The sequence below is a fragment of the Mya arenaria genome, chromosome 3, assembly GCF_026914265.1.
Source record: "Mya arenaria isolate MELC-2E11 chromosome 3, ASM2691426v1".
NCBI classification, from domain to species: Eukaryota; Metazoa; Mollusca; class Bivalvia; order Myida; family Myidae; genus Mya; species Mya arenaria.
In genome coordinates this window covers 2,092,303-2,113,003 of record NC_069124.1, presented here as the reverse complement: position 1 = coordinate 2,113,003, position 20,701 = coordinate 2,092,303, and the positions used below count along the sequence as shown (strand labels likewise).

The window sequence follows — 20,701 nt, the reverse complement described above, 5'->3', positions numbered from 1 at the left end:
CAAGTGATTATAAACATTTTTACAAAAGTTAAATTTTACATATTTTAATCAAAATGGATATGATGCTCCTAAATCAGTCAAATTTCCTTTAAACTTTTAAGTAGAATTTTAACTAAATGCTTTAAAGAACACTTCCTTAGACGGGCTTGTTTTTCAATTCAATTTGTCTTGACATCCTCTGATTTTTATGTTACTATAGAATACTTGTATACATTATTATAACATCAAGGTTCTCTTCTACAATGGATCTGACTAAGACACACAAAAAACACATACAAGTTGAACTATATACTGTACTGCTGCAAGAAAACAGAAGTAATTATCACTGCACCCACTACCCGAGTAATTGAAATAATAGAAATAATGCACATTGCTTGCCTCGTGCAAGTTACGTATAATTTCAGACACAATGGTAGTGAATGGTAGTGTATTATAAGAATAATGACACATACGTTATTCTAACTGATACAGTGAAACCCTACCTTTTCCATGCGTTTTCCCAACAATAGTTCAAACTGGTGGCTTTGTTGTAATGCATCAAAAATATACGTCATCTCATTGTACCGACCGACACCAGTCAACAGGCGGGTCTGAAGAAAACATTATAGTGCATTGATATAACTCTGTGTAAGTAAGCAACAAATGATAAATCATTTACCAAAATAATGTGTTTAATTAAAATATAGATAGAGAAATTCAATGTTGTTGTAGCCGGTCTACAATATTGATTGAATTGATAAAGATTAAAATCCTGCTTTATGTACATTTTGCTGCCATCTACTATTAAACTGGTCTTGACCAATGACCTTATTCCATTTATTTGCCACAAATTAATTGTACAAAGAAAAGGCATATCTATGCTTGTTATACTTAAGGTAAAACTTTCATAAATGCATACCATAAGTTGGTATTCTGATGCAGCGACGAGTTGCCATGTAAGCATCCTCGCTGCTCGCAGTATGTTAGAGATGCCCTCCATGTCACAAGCAGCCGTGTAGCATTCATGGGCCATGATCAACAGCTCAGTTTGAAGGGTGAGCACTAACGTTGATAAAAAACATTATATCATGCAACAGAATAAATTCACAATATATCCATGTGAAATTCAAAAATGTTATTTGCATTTGCAGACTATACTTACATGCATAAAGATTAGTTTGATGCTATTCTTTGTGGCAGTAAGCTAGTACTTCAAAGGCCAAGCAAATTAATAAAATATAACCTTATTAAACTTATGTGTCTTAACTTAAGTTTACATGAAGTTGATAAAACACACCTTTATCAGACATATCTTCCAAGTCCCCCGCCATCAGCGCAACAGAATCAACCAATCTATTCCCCAGTAATGATGGTTCCCTGCACAGTCTTACAATTTGGTGGAAGTCTGTCATGTTGTCAGACGGGTCAAAGAACATTTCACTATCACCAGCGATAACATCTCCCAAACTTATTCTGTATGTTTGGAGAATAGCATCAGCTACAAATCCTGCCACCTGAAATAACAGAATCTCAGTAACAAATGGAACTGTTTTTAAGCATGTAGATAGGAGCAAACTAAACAGGAAGTTCTGGGGCCATGGTTACAAACAGTCTCAATTCAAGGTCTAGACTCAGACTCAGAAAGCATTTTCATAAAACTCCAAAGAACCATCTTTATTTCATTCGTATCACAAAGTTAATTGTGAATAATTGTACAGTATTGAATAGTAAAATAATATTACTGGCCCTCTGAGGCCATAATTACAAACAGTCTCAAGTCTGACTTCAGTCCCAAGTTGCAAAACTACAAATCTTCATTTCATTGTAACTTTCTTTCTAACTGAGTACTGATGATAAAATTTGCTGATTTTTACTACTATTCTAAATTACTCAATTATTTACCTTTATTTTTGTAAAATAAATTCAACAAAGATAAAAAAAAAATATATGAAATAAAAGTGCTTTTCTGAGTCTAGTGAACTTTTTGACTACCTGATTTAATTGATATAACTACTCTAATTTCATTGTAGGATTTTAAAGGGATTGTACACCAGATTGGCACCAAAAAAAGTTCAATTATTTAATAAAATGTTTTACTCTTTGATATCATAATTGTAAAAAAAAAAACCACCAAAATGTAAAAAAAATCGAGTCGGAGATCGGGTTCGAACCGGTGTCGCAAAAATTGCAGTCCAGTGTTGTATCCACTGTGCTAGAAAGGCTTACCCTACACGGTTGGAATATTGAAGCTATATACCTAACTTGGTAATATCACGTGTTAACATCAACTAGCCAATCACGCATAAGGAATGATTCCTACAAGGTAGACATACCCAGTAAACTTTTTTAATGGAGAAATGTGAAAACACTGCTAAACAAGAGGGCCATGATGGCCCTGTATCGCTCACCTGTAGCTTTGCTAAATAAAGTGAACATTCTGACCTATTATCATAAAGATCCAATGAAAAGTATGGCCCCTAGAGGCCAGTCAATTAGTAGAAAAACCTTGTGAACACAATAGAGGTCACAATTTTAGGCTTAACTCAATTCAACTTGGTCAGAATGATCATCTCTAGAAAAATATAGGTCAAGTTCGATATTGGGTCATTCGCGGTCAATAACTGACCAAGTTTCATTAAGATAAGGCTAAAATTGTGACCTCTATTTTGTTCACAAGGTTTTTCTAATAATTGACCTAGTGACCTAGTTATTGACTGCGTATGACCCAATATCGAACTTGACCCAGATTTTATAGAGATAATCATTCTGACCAAGTTGCATTAAGATTAGCCTAAAATTGTGACCTCTATTGTGTTCACAAGGTTTTTGTACTAATTGACCTAGTGACCTAGTTATTGACCGCAGATGACCCAATATCGAACTTGACCTAGATTTTATAGAGATGATCATTCTGACCAAGTTGCATTGAGATTAGGCTAAAATTGTGACCTCTATTGTGTTCACAAGGTTTTTGTACTAATTGACCTAGTGACCTAGTTATTGACCGTGAATGACCCAATATCAAACTTGACCTACATTTTATAGCGATGATCATTCTGACCAAGTTGCATTGAGATTAGGCTAAAATTGTGACCTCTATTGTGTTCACAAGGTTTTTCTACTAATTGACCTAGTGACCTAGTTATTGACCGCGGATGACCCAATATCGAACTTGACCTAAATTTTATAGAGATGATCATTCTGACCAAGTTGCATTGAGATTAGGCTAAAATTGTGACCTCTAATGTGTTCACAAGGTATTTCTACTAATTGACCTACTGACCTAGTTTTTGACCCCAGATGACCCAATATCGAACTTGACCTAGCTTTCATAGAGATGATCAGTCTGACCAAGTTTCATAAAAATTAGGTCAAAATTGTGACCTCTGTTGTGTTCACAAGGTTTTTCTAATAATTGACCTAGTGACCTAGTTATTGACTGCGGATGACCCAATATCGAACTTGACCTAGATTTTATAGAGATGATTATTCTGACCAACTTGCATTGAGATTAGGCTAAAATTGTGACCTCTATTGTGTTCACAAGGTTTTTGTACTAATTGACCTAGTGACCTAGTTGTTGACCGCGGATGACCCAATATCGAACTTGACCTACATTTTATAGAGATGATCATTCTGACCAAGTTGCATTGAGATTAGGCTAAAATTGTGACCTCTATTGTGTTCACAAGGTTTTTCTACTAATTGACCTAGTGACCTAGTTTTTGACCTGGGTTGACCCAATATGGAACTTGACCTAGCTTATGTTAAGATGATCATTCTGACCAAGTTTCATTAAGATAAGGCTAATATTGTGACCTCTATTTTGTTCACAAGGTTTTTCTAATAATTGACCTAGTGACCTAGTTATTGACTGCTTATGACCCAATATCGAACTTGACCCAGATTTTATAGAGATGATCATTCTGACCAAGTTGCATTAAGATTAGCCTAAAATTGTGACCTCTATTGTGTTCACAAGGTTTTTGTACTAATTGACCTAGTGACCGAGTTATTGACCGCGGATGACCCAATATCGAACTTGACCTAGATTTTATAGAGATGATCATTCTGACCAAGTTGCATTGAGATTAGGCTAAAATTGTGACCTCTATTGTGTTCACAAGGTTTTTGTACTAATTGACCTAGTGACCTAGTTATTGACCGTGAATGACCCAATATCAAACTTGGCCTACATTTTACAGCGATGATCATTCTGACCAATTTGCATTGAGATTAGGCTAAAATTGTGACCTCTATTGTGTTCACAAGGTTTTTCTACTAATTGACCTAGTGACCTAGTTATTGACCGCGGATGACCCAATATCGAACTTGACCTAGATTTTATAGAGATGATCATTCTGACCAAGTTGCATTGAGATTAGGCTAAAATTGTGACCTCTAATGTGTTCACAAGGTATTTCTACTAATTGACCTACTGACCTAGTTTTTGACCCCAGATGACCCAATATCAAACTTGACCTAGATTTCATAGAGATGATCAGTCTGACCAAGTTTCATAAAGATTAGGTCAAAATTGTGACCTCTGTTGTGTTCACAAGGTTTTTCTAATAATTGACCTAGTGACCTAGTTATTGACTGCGGATGACCCAATATCGAACTTGACCTAGATTTTATAGAGATGATTATTCTGACCAAGTTGTATTGAGATGAGGCTAAAATTGTGACCTCTATTGTGTTCACAAGGTTTTTGTACTAATTGACCTAGTGACCTAGTTGTTGACCACGGATGACCCAATATCGAACTTGACCTAGATTTTATAGAGATGATCATTCTGACCAAGTTGCATTGAGATTAGGCTAAAATTGTGACCTCTATTGTGTTCACAAGGTTTTTCTACTAATTGACCTAGTGACCTAATTATTGACCGCGGATGACCCAATATCGAACTTGACCTAGATTTTATAGAGATGACCATTCTGACCAAGTTGCATTGAGATTAGGCTAAAATTGTGACCTCTATTGTGTTCACAAGGTTTTTCTACTAATTGACCTAGTGACCTAGTTTTTGACCCCAGATGACCCAATATCGAACTTGACCTATATTTTATAGAGATGATCAGTCTGACCAAGTTTCATAAAGATTAGGTCAAAATTGTGACCTCTATTGTGTTCACAAGCAATTGTGAACGGACGGACGGACGGACGGACGGACGGACGGACGGACGGACGGACGAAGAGTGATCACAAAAGCTCACCTTGTCACTACGTGACAGGTGAGCTAAAAACAAATTAAATGTAAACTATATGGTACTTCAGTTAGTAAGTTTCAATGCATTGTACACATCGATACCAAGTTAATGTCAGTTTTCGACAATTTTTCTTTTTTTTCCGCTATTTCATCATACGGAGTACAGCCCCTTTAAGCGAGAAAATATTTTGTCTTAGATGAAACCTGCCCTAGTAAGTCTTCGAGGTTGCTTACAGTGAAACCTGACAAACCTGCTCTGCAGTCAGTGAACTTGTGGCAAGGAAGTCTGTGGCCAGTCTGAACTTGGCCAGGCAGGAGGTTTTGAGGAGAGATCGCAGAATGTGATAGTCCTCTCCGGTCACTACATCATCATACCCACATCCAAGAACCTGCAGTTTGCAATGATAAGCTACAAACAACAAGGTCAACATAAAGTCAGGGTTGTGTTTTCTATCAAGTGCCTTACAACCAAATCCTAGGCAACTGGACATCAGCAAAGAACCTACCTAGATCGCTGTGACTAGAATTATAGCACTTTCTTGATTTAGGACCTAGTATAAACAGTCTGCAATCTAAAAGGAGCTGTAAAATCCATGTGGACTTTATGGAGGCAGGGGCTTAATCTTCCCTGCTCCTTTTCTATTCTTTAATTTATTCTTGTTTAAACCAGAAAATGCTATTTATATGTACTCCACCTCCGTTCTTAACCAATGAATTTCAATAACATAAAAGACACCTACTATGCGCTTTCATGTTTTAGCCCACTTTACATATGCCTGAACTATCATGTTAGGCAAATCTCACTGAATGTTGAGGGTAAACAAGGGCATCACAAATGGAGGTCAACAAACACTTGTTTCTCTTGGTCAATCGAAACTTGATTACTACAATAGCCAGAACTATGGGAGACATGTGTCATTTAATCGCAAACATGTCAATGAGTAATAACGTTCAATGTTTATATGTGTTATCTTGTTTTTAAACAATGACATCAAAAATATAAAAGCTATTACATTATTGTGTGATTATGTTGAATAAAAGGTTTGATAAAATCATCCCATGTGTCTTAAAAAAAGCCTTCAAGAGGTGCTTCACATAACAGGTAAAACATTATTGATGAAATACTGAGTCTTGTTTAACATTGATCTTTGACTACTTACCTCAAAATCGGAACAGGTCACCTGCTGTTCATGACCGACCTGTCTGCTAAGTTTCAGGTTCCTGGGCCCAAGTGTACTTCAGTTATTTATTTCAAACACTGGGGAAGGACTGACTTACAGATCGCCTGATAACTATATGCTGCTCTTCAGGGGCATTAGTAGTTGTTTATACTTTATTCCTGTATTATTTATGTAAAAATGCTTACGGCTGCAATTTTGAAAGCAGTTAACACTCGAACGCATGTTGGTCTCCCATCATTGCAATGGTTCATGATACATTCCATTGCCGAGATCTTGGCCTCGTTCTCCGCGGACACTGTGTCAATCACGGGCTGGATGTTGCTCATCAAACTGATAGCTGTTTTGTGAAATTACATTAAATGCAATTAAACTAGGGATGCAAGCGAATGGCAAAATTGATATTCGAATATTTGGTACTTCTTTCGATTGAATATTCTAATATTCATTTACCAAAATGAATATTTAAGAAGTGTAGTAAACTACTATTATTTTTCGCTATAGTTATAGCCTTTCACCCTTATTCATCGAAGCCAGAACACCTGAAGGACCCTGATTTTTCTAAAAATTTGCCTCTGAAATTTCCAATTTCGTAAAAAAATGTAACAAAAAACAATTGATTTTGAACAAACAAATATCAATTCCACCAAACAAGGTGAAGATTGTAATTTCCCGGTCGAATGTCGTAATGAAAACGGAGGGAAGTTCTGTAGTACGAGCAGCCTTGTTCTAGGATTGACCTCTATTAAATATCACTATGGAAAAAAAAAAAAACTTGGTAACTAGTTTAATAATTAAACGAAAATAAACCTGAATTTTGTCTCATTTATTGTCGAACAATGTCCTTAAAAGCTATTCTATACAGTTACATTTCGAAGCATGAAGGTTATATTGGAACATGGAAAACAGTTTAAGGCACACAACTAGCACATGTACCATTATGTCATTCGTATCATTACGGCGATTTGAGGAATATTGCACAGTTTAATAGGCAGCCTTGAAAACATTTTGGTGGCTGATTCTGTTATTGGCATGGTCATTAAAATTTACCGAAAATAATTGAAATTGTTTGATGTTATTTGTCTTATAGCCAGTTTTGTAAGATTATTATCTTATTTATTAAACAAAAAACATTCGAATACTGATTTTGACATTCGAATATCAAACGTTTGATTGAATATTCGTTTGCATCCCTAATTTAAACCATTATTTTAGTTTGAAAAAACAACAAAACCAATAGCGGATGACAACGCTTGTCTGTTGTTTGTTCAATGAAATGTGGCATAACTCAATAATAATAATATTATAAAAGGCAGAAATTAAGGCCTTGCTATAATAAGATCTTAAATTTGTGTACAACTATGTTGAGAACACCAAGACTATCACAATACTTCAATGTACCTTTTCTTCCATTAACAGATGTTTAGTTCATTTGTTTTACTACATCTATCCTTTAGAAATAACCAAAAACGACTGTTATTATTTACACCATAAAATTTGAAGAAATCAGTCCGAATGATATGCCTATTAAGGCTATTATGACATTCTTAAATGCCAAAAAATATATTCTTTCTTGTGAATAACGTCAAATCACATAATAAATGAGATTTTAACTTTGAACAACATTGCCATTGTTGCATTAAAGATGCACTCTTACTCCCAATTACCATAATTAATACAATTGTTTAAAAATACCAAAATGGATGAATAAATGTCAAAAACAATTATTCTTATGAGGGATACCTAGTATGATTTGAAAGAAAGGTGCAGAAAACACGGTATTTCTACCATGTGAAATGATAGTTGATTAGAGTAAATCTTTTAGCAGTCACCAATCATTAAATATTTGTGCGTTTTCAACAGGTAAATCCATGGTCATAATCATGTTATCAGTAATTAGTATTTTCCAAAAGTGCAATTGTTTAGTAAGTACTTTAAGGTTTATCACTTAAAATTTATGTTCGTTACATATGTGTTTGTATTGATTTTGAATAAGAGTGTCACTTTAAATCAACCAAAAGCATTGCTAATATTTGAAATAGCATTGAGAGGCAAAATTGTTCAACTTTTTCATCTTGAAAATTAACTGTAAAAAAGTATGTTTTAAGGCTTTCACCCACTCCTTTTTTTAAAACGTCTTTGAGAAAATTGTGTTGTTTTTTTGCAGCCCCTGTGCCAATTTGTATGGCAAAAATCCATAGAACAAATAAAAGTTGGTGGGGTAGTAATACATACTACTAGAATTACTCATACATACTACTAGAATTTCGCAGCAGAGCGACTGGAGCAGCGATGGATTGTCGATGTAATTCTTCTGGCTTACTGCGTACTAGATGCAGCATCTGCGGACTCATGGAGTCAATCGTCTCTGATTGTAAACTCAGTCTGATGCACGTCTTAAACAACAAAGTGTTATGTAAACTCAGTCTGATGCACGTCTTAAACAACAAAATGTGTATGTAAACTCAGTCTGATGCACGTCTTAAACAACAAAATGTGTATGTAAACTCAGTCTGATGCACGTCTTAAACAACAAAATGTGTATGTAAACTCAGTCTGATGCACGTCTTAAACAACAAAATGTGTATGTAAACTCAGTCTGATGCACGTCTTAAACAACAAAATGTGTATGTAAACTCAGTCTGATGCACGTCTTAAACAACAAAATGTGTTTATGTAAACTCAGTCTGATGCACGTCTTAACAACAAAGTGTTTATGTACTCAGTCTGATGCACGTCTTAAACAACAAAATGTGTATGTAAGCCTCAGTCTGATGCGCAACGTCTTAACCAAACAAATGGAGTATTAAGCTCAGTCTGATGCACACGTCTTAAACAACAAACTGAGTATGTAAACTCAGTTCCTGATGCACGTCTTTAAACAACAAATGTGTATGTAAACTCAGTCTGATGCACGTCTTAAACAACAAAATGATGTAATGTAAACACAGTCTGATGCACGTCTTAAACAACAAAATGAGTATGTAAACTCAGTCTGATGCACGTCTTAAACAACAAAATGTTTATGTAAACTCAGTCTGATGCACGTCTAAAACAACAAATGGTATGTAAACTCAGTCTGATGCACGTCTTAAACAACAAAATGTGTATGTAAACTCAGTCTGATGCACGTCATAAACAACAAAATGAGTATGTAAACTCAGTCTGATTCACGTCATAAACAACAAAATGAGTATGTAAACTCAGTCTGATGCACGTCTTAAACAATAAAATGTGTATGTAAACTCAGTCTGATGCACGTCTTAAACAACTCAGTCTGATGCACGTCTAAAACAACAAAATGTTATGTAAACTCAGTCCTGATGCACTTCTCAAACAACAAAATGTGTATGTAAACTCAGTCTGATGCATCTTAAACAACAAAATGAGTATGTAAACTCAGTCCTGATGCAGCGTCTTAAACAACAAAATGTGTATGTAAACTCAGTCTGATGCACGTCTTAACAACAAAAAATGTGTATGTAAACTCAGTCTGATGCACGTCTTAAACAACAAATGTGTATGTAAACTCAGTCTGATGCACGTCTTAAACAACAAAAGAGTATGTAAACTCAGTCTGATGCACGTCATAAACAATAAAATGTGTATGTAAACTCAGTCTGATGCACGTCTTAAACAACTCAGTCTGATGCACGTCTAAAACAATAAATGTGTATGTAAACTCAGTCTGATGCATCTTAAACAACAAATGAGTATGTAACTGTCATCACGTCTAAAACAAAAATGTGTAGTAAACTCAGTCTGATGCACGTCTTAAACAACAAAATGTGTGTATGTAAACTCAGTCTGATGCACGTCTTAACACAAAAATGTGTATGTAAACTCAGTCTGATGCACGTCTTAACAATAAAATGTGTATGTATAACTCAGTCTGATGCACGTGCTTAAACAACAAAATGTGTATGTAAACTCAGTCTGATGCACGTCTTAAACAATAAAATGTGTAATGTAACAGTCCTGATGCACTTCTTAAACAACAAAATGAGTATGTAAACTCAGTCTGATGCAAGTCTTAAACAACACAAATGTGTATGTAAACTCAGTCTGATGCATGTCTTAAACAACAAAATGAGTATGTAAACTCAGTCTGATGCACGTCTTAAACAACAAAATGTGTATGTAACTCAGTCTGATGCACGTCCTTAAACACAAATGTGTATGTAAACTCAGTCTGATGCACGTCTTAAACAACAAAATGAGTATGTAAACTCAGTCTGATGCACCTCTTAAACAACAAAATGTGTAGTAAACTCAGTCTGATGCACGTCTTAAACAACAAAATGTGTATGTAAACTCAGTCTGATGCACGTCTTAAACAACAAATTGTATGTAAACTCAGTCTGATGCACGTCTAAAACAACAAAATGTGTATGTAAACTCTTTTGATGCAGTCTTAAACAACAAAATGTAGTATGTAAACTCAGTCTGATGCACGTTTAAACAACAAGTGTGTTATGTAAACTCAGTTCTGATGCACGTCTTAAACAACAAAATGATATGTAGAACTCAGTCTGATGCCACGTCTTAAACAACAAAATGAGTATGTTAACCTCAGTCTGATGCACGTCTTAAACAACAAAATGAGTATGTAAACTCAGTCTGATGCACGTCTTAAAACAACAAAATGAGAGTATGTAAACTCAGTCTGATGCATCGTCTTAAACAACAAAATGTGTATGTAAACTCAGTCTGTGCACGTCTTAAACAATAAAATGTGTATGTAACTCAGTCTGATGCACGTCTTAAACAACAAAATGTGTATATTGTAAACTCAGCAATAAAATTTGTATGTAAACTCAGTCTGATGCACGTCTTAAACAATAAAATGTGTATTTAAACTCAGTCTGATGCATGTCTTAACAACAAAATGTGTAGTGTAAACTCAGTCTGATGCACGTCTTAAACAACTCAGTCTGATGCACGTCTAAAAACAACAAAATGTGTATGTAAACTCAGTCTGATGCACGTTCTTAAACAACAAAATGTGTATGTAAACTCAGTCTGATGCAACTTAAACAACAAAATGAGTATGTAAACTCAGTCTGATGCACGTCTTAAACAACAAAATGTGTATGTAAACTCAGTCTGATGCACGTCTTAAACAACAAAATGTGTATGTAAACTCAGTCTGATGCACGTCTTAAACAACAAAATGTGTATGTAAACTCAGTCTGATGCACGTCTTAAACAACAAAATGTGTATGTAAACTCAGTCTGATGCACGTCTTAAACACAAAATGTGTATGTAAACTCAGTCTGATGCACGTCTAAAACAACAAAATGTGTATGTAAACTCAGTCTGATGCAAGTCTTAAACAACAAAATGTGTATGTAAACTCAGTCTGATGCATGTCTTAAACAACAAATGAGTATGAAACTCAGTCTGTGTAACTCAGTCTGATGCAAGTCTTACAACAAAATGAGTATGTAAACTCAGTCTGATGCACGTCTTAAACAAGCAAAATGAGTATGTAAACTCAGTCTGATGCACGTCTTAAACAACAAAATGAGTATGTAAACTCAGTCTGATGCACGTCTTAAACAACAAAATGTATGTAAACTCATCTGATGCACGTCTTAAACACAAAATGTGTATGTAAACTCACATAAATTTTGTATGTAAACTCAGTCTGATGCAACGTCTTAAACAATAAATGTGTATGTAAACTCCAGGCTGATGCAAGTTCTTAAATATAAAATTTGTATGTAAACTCAGTCTGATGCACGTCTTAAACAATAAAATGTGTATTTAAACTCAGTCCTGATGCAAGTCTTAAACAATAAAGTGATCTCATTTGTTTAAATGACCAGCTTTATATTTAAATCTTATCAATTATGTATATTTTCATATGACTTTGTATAATCCGGATGAAATTCTTGAAAAGATTCCAAGTAGAATACACTTCCATAATACATTGGAATAGGTGATGAACAATCCATGACACTGTCTAGGTAAAGTAAATTATGCAGTACATAATTATTTTTTCTTTCGTGTAATCTTCATTCAACAGTTATAATACAGGAACAACAAAATTGAAAGTCTATCACATGCTTTATGTCATTTTTTTAAGGTTTAAAAAGCAAAGAAATCCTACAACAATACCAGGATAATGGCCAAGTCTTGTGAGAAGTACAGAAAATAGTGTAGTAAACCTCTGCAACTCTCCGACACAAGTCCATCATTCAATAACTCTCACACAACGGCAATCAAACACTTTCACCTCCTAAAATAAACAATATCCATTTGTTTCTTTATGGAATTCATAAAAAAGACTGTTGATAAGTTTCGAGTAAAGTTTCCAATTACTGAATTATTAACAATGGCGCAACCCAATGAGGCTTAGAGGCTGATATCACCATGGGTAATTTTCTTCAATTTTTTTCAAAATAAGAACACATATATGATATAAGATAAATAAAAAAATACAGAGCAAAATTTTAGTTTGAATTATATCCCCTGCCTTGATTGGGCTGAGTTGAATGGAATGGAAAGATCAATTGTTGATGAAGTTATAATATGTATATTTATAATGTGTTTGAGTGTGATTGGCACTGTTTTGAAATAAAAAAAATATTGTATATAATGTAACATTTAAATGGACCAAGGAACCTAGTTTATGACTCCATGTTTCCCAGTTTTTTTCCCCCAAAAAAAAAACTAAAAAAAAAATCGAAGATTCATCATGGCAAACACTGATCAAGTTTCATGAAGATTGGTCCAGATATATTTCAAAAAATATGAGCCCTGCGTGTCACAAGGTTTTTTTTAAGATTTTGACTCAGTGACCTCATGTTTTTACCCCACATGACCTACTACTTCATACCATTCCAAGATTTCATTGAGGCATTCTGATTTAAGTTTCATGGGAAATTAGAGCAATGTATTGCCTGCTAGAGTGTTTCGCCAAGATTTCCTTTGTAAGATATGACCTAGTGACCTAGTTTTTGCCCATATGACACACTTTTAAAACTCAGTCGGATTTAACCCAAAAGAATATTCTGACCATGTTTTGAACTTAACAGACCAATCACCACGCATAAAATAGTTTCCAACAGAATTTTTTGAAGATTTAACCTTGTGGACCTAATTTTGGATCATATGTACCCCGTTTCAAATAAGTCCCAAGATTTCATCAAAAAAACTTCTGATTAATTTTTATGAATATTTGACCTATATATGCTTAATATTTCCAAAGATTTGACCTACTGACCTAGTTTTTGGACGCCCATGTTGACCCACTTTTTTAAATGGTCTAATATTTCATCAAGGGGTCATCATGACCATTTTTAAACATAACTTGCACACTGCATTACCATGATATGGTTCTGGACAAGATTTTTCTAAAGATTTTGACCTAGTGACCTATTTTTTATCATATGCCGACCCATTTTTATTTAAGGCAAGAGTTCATCAAGGAACATTCTGATTAAGTTAATGAATATTGACCATGTATAATGCCATCTAGTATGATCCAAAGTTTTTCTAAGATTTGACCTAGTGACCTAGTTTTTTTTGGACCCCAGTACCCACTTCTTCTAAAAGTGGGGTCGAGATTTATCAAGGGTAACATTCTGACCAAGTTTGAACACTTTCTGATCAATGCTACCAAGATCTGGTACCTCGGACGGATTGAAACGGAATGACATAAGTACAGAATGCGGACAGACAATGCCAAACACAATATCCCCCTCCGCAAAATCTTTGATTTCGACAGGGATAATAAATATATATTTCTTAAACTGTTTTTGTTACATTACAATTACACCGAACAACAACCTTTTAAGTTAAAACACATCAGGAACGTATATGAATATTCAGTGTTTATATACCCTATAACCTTTATATAGGTCTGCTTACTTACATTATTCATCCAATCCCTTTGGTTTTTGATGTTTATCGGCATTTCCCATAATGCATCAATTCTTTTCTTTCGATTTTTTGTGGGGGCTGTGGAATTGCTATTGAAACTTCAGCAAACATATCTCGTTCTCTGTTTCCAACTCCTTTGAGTAAATAAACATTAAACTTTGAATTAAGTTATTTAAGGAGTTAAAAACTTAGTTTTGAGAGTAGAATAAGTTTTGCTTCACTTTGTTCTTGTAAAAGTGGTAGGTTTTATAACCAAATTCTGTTTCAATTGGGACAAAAGCTAGACAGCTTAAGAATCATTTCTCGACTCATTTTTTGACAGAGACCACGATCATCTTACATTTTTTAAGTGATCAACAGAGAGTGCCAACTGGACATAACCTATTGGGTGAAAATACATACACTGACAGAAACATCCACAATGTCAAAACACAATATTGCATATCATATAAAGGTGACAGTTTAACAAGTATACCTGTGTAGAGGGCCCATTTTGCTTGTATGCCGATTCATCCACATGAGCTTGTACAGTCCTGGGCAGATTCTTCATGTCTGTCACTTATCTCCCTGATGCAATAGTAAGCCATCTCAAACCAGGGATGCTCTTTTCACTTGGGGTACGGATGCCTGAACTCTCACCTGTTAATAAAGAAGTTACCGAGAGTCCTTTTCAGCATATTAATGTGAAAATGTCCCAATTAAACCCAATAGTTTAATACGTCCTATCTTTTTCCTTAAATACTTTTACAGTATTTATTTTCTCTTTAAAAAAAGTAACCAATTATGTAACTGATGTGAAAGAGCTATGCAATCGCCAACATGTTTAAACATGTGGTAGCGACTTAACCCTGAAGTATAAAGGTAACAGAGCTAGAGATCCGGGTATGACATATCAGGGTATGAATTATCAGTGGTATGACATATCAGGGGTATGAGTATCAGGGGTTGACATAATCAGGGGCCATGAGTTCCAGGTAGGAGTGTCAGGGGAATGAAGTATCAGGGGTATAAAGTATCTGAGGAGGACATATCAGGGGTATGAAGTATCAGGGGTATGAAGTATCAGGGGAATGAACTATCCGGGGTACAACATATCAGGGGTATGAGATAAGTGGTATGAAGTCTCAGGGGTATGAATTATCAGTGGGAATGAAGTATCCAGGTAGCAACATATCAGGGTATGAGATCAGGGGAATGAGTATCCAGGTATCAACAATCAGGATGTATGAAGTATCAGGGGAATGAAGTATCCAGGTACAACATATCAGGGGTATGTAGTATCAGGAGGATGAAGTATCAGGAGAATAACATATAAACAGTATCAAATATCAGGAGTAATAAAGTCCCAGGAGTAGCTAATGCATTCAGAGATTCAAAAGTATCGAATGTAACTTACATGAAGAACTTCGCAATCTCACTCAAAGTGACCTTGTGTTGTTTAAAACTTTTGGCAACAGGTCAAGGTAAAACTTGGTTCTAGCAGAGGGAGAGTGACGCAGAGATCTGTTTTACACACCTCGTCCTTAGCTTTTTTTCTGAAATCATGGCCCAACAAAAAAATGAACCCAAATAAAACCTGTGTAACAAAATAACAAATATGCAGTTATTCTGATTTCCTTAAGCCATATGCTGGGATTCAGTCAATCTATTCAATCATAATCAATAATAAGGATCCTATGTCCATTACATAACTGTTTATCTATATTTTAGTAACTTGACCTTGCCCCACAGGCCCAAATGTGATTTATCATGCTATATAGATATCGCCATTAAATCCTCTTATAGGTATCTTTATATTCTAAAAGCAACTAAAGGGCAATTATAAAACACAAACCTGTTGGAATTGTATGTAATCTGCTGATATGCTACATAATGTAGCAAATGGCCATAGCAACATCATAGAGCTGTTTCTGTAGAAGTTTCCTCATATGGTCACCACACTCCCTGCCCTGGCTCTTCTGGATTTGTCAAAACCAACTTGACAACTTCACCCGTGAACAATGTCAACTCTCTAATACACTGCACTATTTTGTTCTGTTGTCTAATCAAGCATCTCCAAACATACGTTTTATGATTTAAAAACTTGGCTTAGTCCATAAGAAATGCAGGTAAATTCACTTCATTCTTTTATATTTATAATGTTTATTTCCTGTTACAGACATTAAATATAATGTTCTATAAAGGAATTGAAAAATTCTCAGGTATTCAAAAGCCACTTAGATTTGACAACTTAAATTTAAGATAAGAACAATAAGTGTTTTGTGATTAGCCTGTATATTTGCTGACAAATAGAACTGAATGGAATCAGTGAGGCATGTCTAGGATAAGGATAAGATCACTATTGAATACTGCCCTGATACTGGTCCCGCGAAAAAATAAGAAAGAAAACGTCATAAGATGTCATGGATCATTGTGATTTGAATAAAAGCTGAATAGCACTTCAAAGACTTGGGGAATAAAGAAGCTGTTGCTGAAAAAAGAAAGGAACAAAAGCTGCCATAGGACAGCATAGCTCGACTATACACTGCCTTTGTCATAGTTATCAATGCATTAAGCAATTAATTACCCCCCCCCCCCCCCCCAAAAAAAAGGCAAATTAAAAAAAGTTAAAGAGAATAAATTAATACTTTGTATTTGGTTATATGGAGTTATGTTACCTAGTTGTGTGATGGTCATGAACGAAAGGGTGAAGTATGAATCTATTGTTGAACGTTAATTTGAGATCTGTGTTAAAACTAAAGTTGCCCTAAACCTTTAACCCACTTTCTAATCAATCAAGGCCTATAATTTTGTATTAAGGCTACATGGAGTTATGGTCCCTAATTGTATGATGGCCATCAACAAGTGTTTAAAGTAAAGGTCAATTTAATGAATTTATCGAGTTATTAGCGAAAATCCCAACTTGCCTTAAACTTTAACTGGACACAATGTGCCCTAAAACTTTAATTATTAAGTTTATATGTCAATCAGGGGCTATAATTTGTACAAAGGATGATATTGCCCAAAAAAACTTTAACTGGACACAATGTGCCCTCAAACTTTTACCTGAAAGTCCTTAAGTCAATCAGGAGCTATAATTTGTATTTAGGATGATGTGGATATAATTATGTAATGGCCTGAACGCCAGTGTGAAGTATGAAGTGAATTGAATGAAGGGTATGGAGGTTAAAAGAGACCATGTTTTTTGGGGGGGGGGGGGGAAAAACACAACTTGCCCGAAAAATTTAAACAGGAAACCAAATGGCAATGCAGATGCCAACACTGAAGCCTGGGGTGAGTAGTAAATAAGCCTCTTTATTCTTTAATAGTCGAGCTAAAAAGGGGCGAAGGGACATGCAAGTCGGCTAGTGCTTTGCACAATAGATCAAGATAATGTAAGTTTCAAACGTTCTTAATGAAGAGAATTCTATGCATATATTTTATCTTTACCACCACTTCAAAGCACCTTTCATCACACCTAAAATGGGGAAAAATACTTGTTTTTTCTTGAACCATTTTATGATGCAGACATTAATCATTTCCCTTGATAGTTCTTATCAAATAATAACATTAATAATTATAATTAATTAAATCTACAAGGTGAATTATGTAACCATAGGATAGAAACTTATACCAATGCTCTGTTTCCCGTTTTAACGAGGGGGCATAACTCACAATTATTATAGGCAGTGTTATGGGCCTGGCTTTTCAAGTGACCATATTGTCCTTGGCAACATGTCAACCAAGTTTCTTTTGAATATCTAGAAAAGATTTGTGAGTTATGGTGATATTTAAAGTACTTCACCATGACAATCTGAAGTCGTCAATGAACACCAGGTTATCACAAACTTCAACCAAAATATAGTACAGCTAAAACCTCCATGGACATTTCTTAAACACGAGAATCATTGACTATTCCGACTCGAGCATTTTCCAGTAATTTGCTCAAAAGGTGTATATTGTCTGTGCAGGAGCATGTACTGTTCACTCGTAAGTGGTCCGCTCCAACCATTTCGAATCACCTACAGGCTTGCTGACCGATCGTGACTGCTCATAGCGAAACTGTGTAAGTGCAAAGGACATGATACACTTTGAGTTTATACAAACGTTATTTAATACTAAAAATAGTAAATTGAACGGAAATATCGCATCATGTTTTCTGTGCCTGCAACTAGAATGGTGGTTCCCATGGTGTGGCATCCATAGAAAAACATAGATACTGCCAAGGTTAGTTTCATTTCTTTTCATGGAAAACGTATTTCCCGTTATGCCACAAACTGACCAGTTAAACAATTGATTATCCGACATATTTCAACTTGTTGCGGCTCATATCTAACCTCATATTTTACATGAAAGGCAAATAGAAATATTATTTTGAAGATGTTTCTAGACATGATAAACAAAACCACATAATAACTTATGTAGAGCAGCAAATGTTAAAATGACCATCTTGAATCACTAAACAAAGATATTTACTTGAAATACAGCTTCTTTAAATTCTTCCAACAGCAATCTGCATTTTGAAAAGTTCTGTGTTTCAGTAAATTCTTCATAAAACTGCAGAAACGGTATCAGTGGACTATTCTAAATAAACAGAAAAGGAAAATGTTAAAGCATTTATGAGAATACATATAATAGCAAGTATATTGCATTGTATCGCATTTTATTGAATTGCATTGTATGGTGCTGTATTGCATTGTATTGCATTGTATTGTATTGTATTGTATTGTATTGTATTGTATTGTATTGTATTGTATTGTATTGTATTGTATTGTATTGTATTGTATTGTATTGCATTGTATTTTTTGTATTGTATTGCATTGCATTGCATTGCATTGTATTGTATTGTATTGTATTGGAACATTGTGTTTTTCTGTAAAAAAAATGTTAAAGCATTGAGGGGTATACAATGCATGTAATAGCAAGTGTATTGCATTGTTATAAATGTTATTGTATTGCTATTGTATTGCTATTAATTGCATTGCATTGCTAAATAAACAGAAAAGGAAAATGTTAAAGCATTTATGAGAATACATATAATAGCAAGTATATTGCATTGTATCGCATTTTATTGAATTGCATTGTATGGTGCTATATTGCATTGTATTGCATTGTATTGTATTGTATTGTATTGTATTGTATTGTATTGTATTGTATTGTATTGCATTGTATTTTTTGTATTGTATTGCATTGCATTGCATTGCATTGCATTGCATTGCATTGTATTGTATTGTATTGTATTGGAACATTGTGTTTTTCAGAAAAAAAAAATGTTAAAGCATTGAGGGGTATACAATGCATGTAATAGCAAGTGTATTGCATTGTTATAAATGTTATTGTATTGCTATTGTATTGCTATTAATTGCATTGCATTGCATTGTATTGTATTGTATTGTATTGTATTGTATTGTATTGTATTGTATTGTATTGTATTGTATTGTATTGTATTGTATTGTATTGTATTGTATTGTATTACATTACACTGTATTGTACTGTATTTCATTTATAAGATAATGTTAATTTTTTTAATAAAACCAACCTCACTTAAATTCATACACTTATTTTATAGAGTCTACAAGTATGAATCAAGCATGGGCTTGTAAAAAAAGAAAATGCTAATACTGCATCTGTACATGTTTACCTCTTGGAATATATCAAAGGCAGTGACAAGTAATGATCCGCACTTGCATCTAATATATTCGTCAATTAGCTGGTCAAGGATGGACAGGTTGTACCGCCACGGACATTTTCCATGGTTCCCGATAAATCGCTCATGCTCAGCATCGTCCATCATTGAAACCAGCCATCCACACAAACACGCCAGGATACTTGAACTCTTTAAAATCCACAAAATGAAAATCATAAATCATTTGTAAATGTATTTATGAAAACAATTTACAGTAGAATTATCACATCTTCAAATATTCCAATGATACAGTTGATTTATTTTTTAGAAACATTGTCACAAAATCCATCTATGTTACAATCTGGATCAGAACATCCATCTATGTTACAATCTGGATCAGAACATCCATCTATGTTACAATCTGGATTGTAACACTCGTTCATATTACAATCTGGACCGAGGCATCAATTCATGTTACAATTTGAATCTGAGCACCAATCTATGTTATACCCTTGATGGGAAGATGATGACCCATCTATATACAATACCTGCACAATGGAACCATATTTCTTTATTCAGCAGCACACTACCTTTATAGCACAGTACTTTCCAATCTATTACTTCTTTTAAACTTTCATAAAAGTAGTTTTATCTCATAAAATCCGTACCTGCTGGCAAGCTGCAAGTTCAGCAAAGAGGCAGTTTTTCAATGTAACAGAGTACATCAACAGTGTTTTCCATGGGCAGTTTGTCGTCTGGGCCGCAAAAATAATACCAAATATGTCATCAGGACAGCTGTTGTACATCATAGACACTGGAAATAAGATCATACGTT

The 20,701-nt window shown here is 34.6% G+C and overlaps 1 protein-coding gene across 1 annotated transcript in view; it reads right to left on the bottom strand.

The window, feature by feature from the left end:
• The window catches only part of LOC128228030 (spatacsin-like), a 45,749-nt gene that overhangs the window by 4,490 nt on the left and 20,558 nt on the right, over positions 1–20,701 (bottom strand). The window contains 11 exon segments of the mRNA XM_052939062.1: positions 483–590; positions 899–1,041; positions 1,277–1,493; positions 5,444–5,581; positions 6,559–6,710; positions 8,628–8,766; positions 12,495–12,605; positions 18,237–18,302; positions 18,717–18,824; positions 19,882–20,076; positions 20,535–20,680. Of these exon segments, the coding sequence (XP_052795022.1) occupies positions 483–590; positions 899–1,041; positions 1,277–1,493; positions 5,444–5,581; positions 6,559–6,710; positions 8,628–8,766; positions 12,495–12,605; positions 18,237–18,302; positions 18,717–18,824; positions 19,882–20,076; positions 20,535–20,680 (1,523 nt within the window).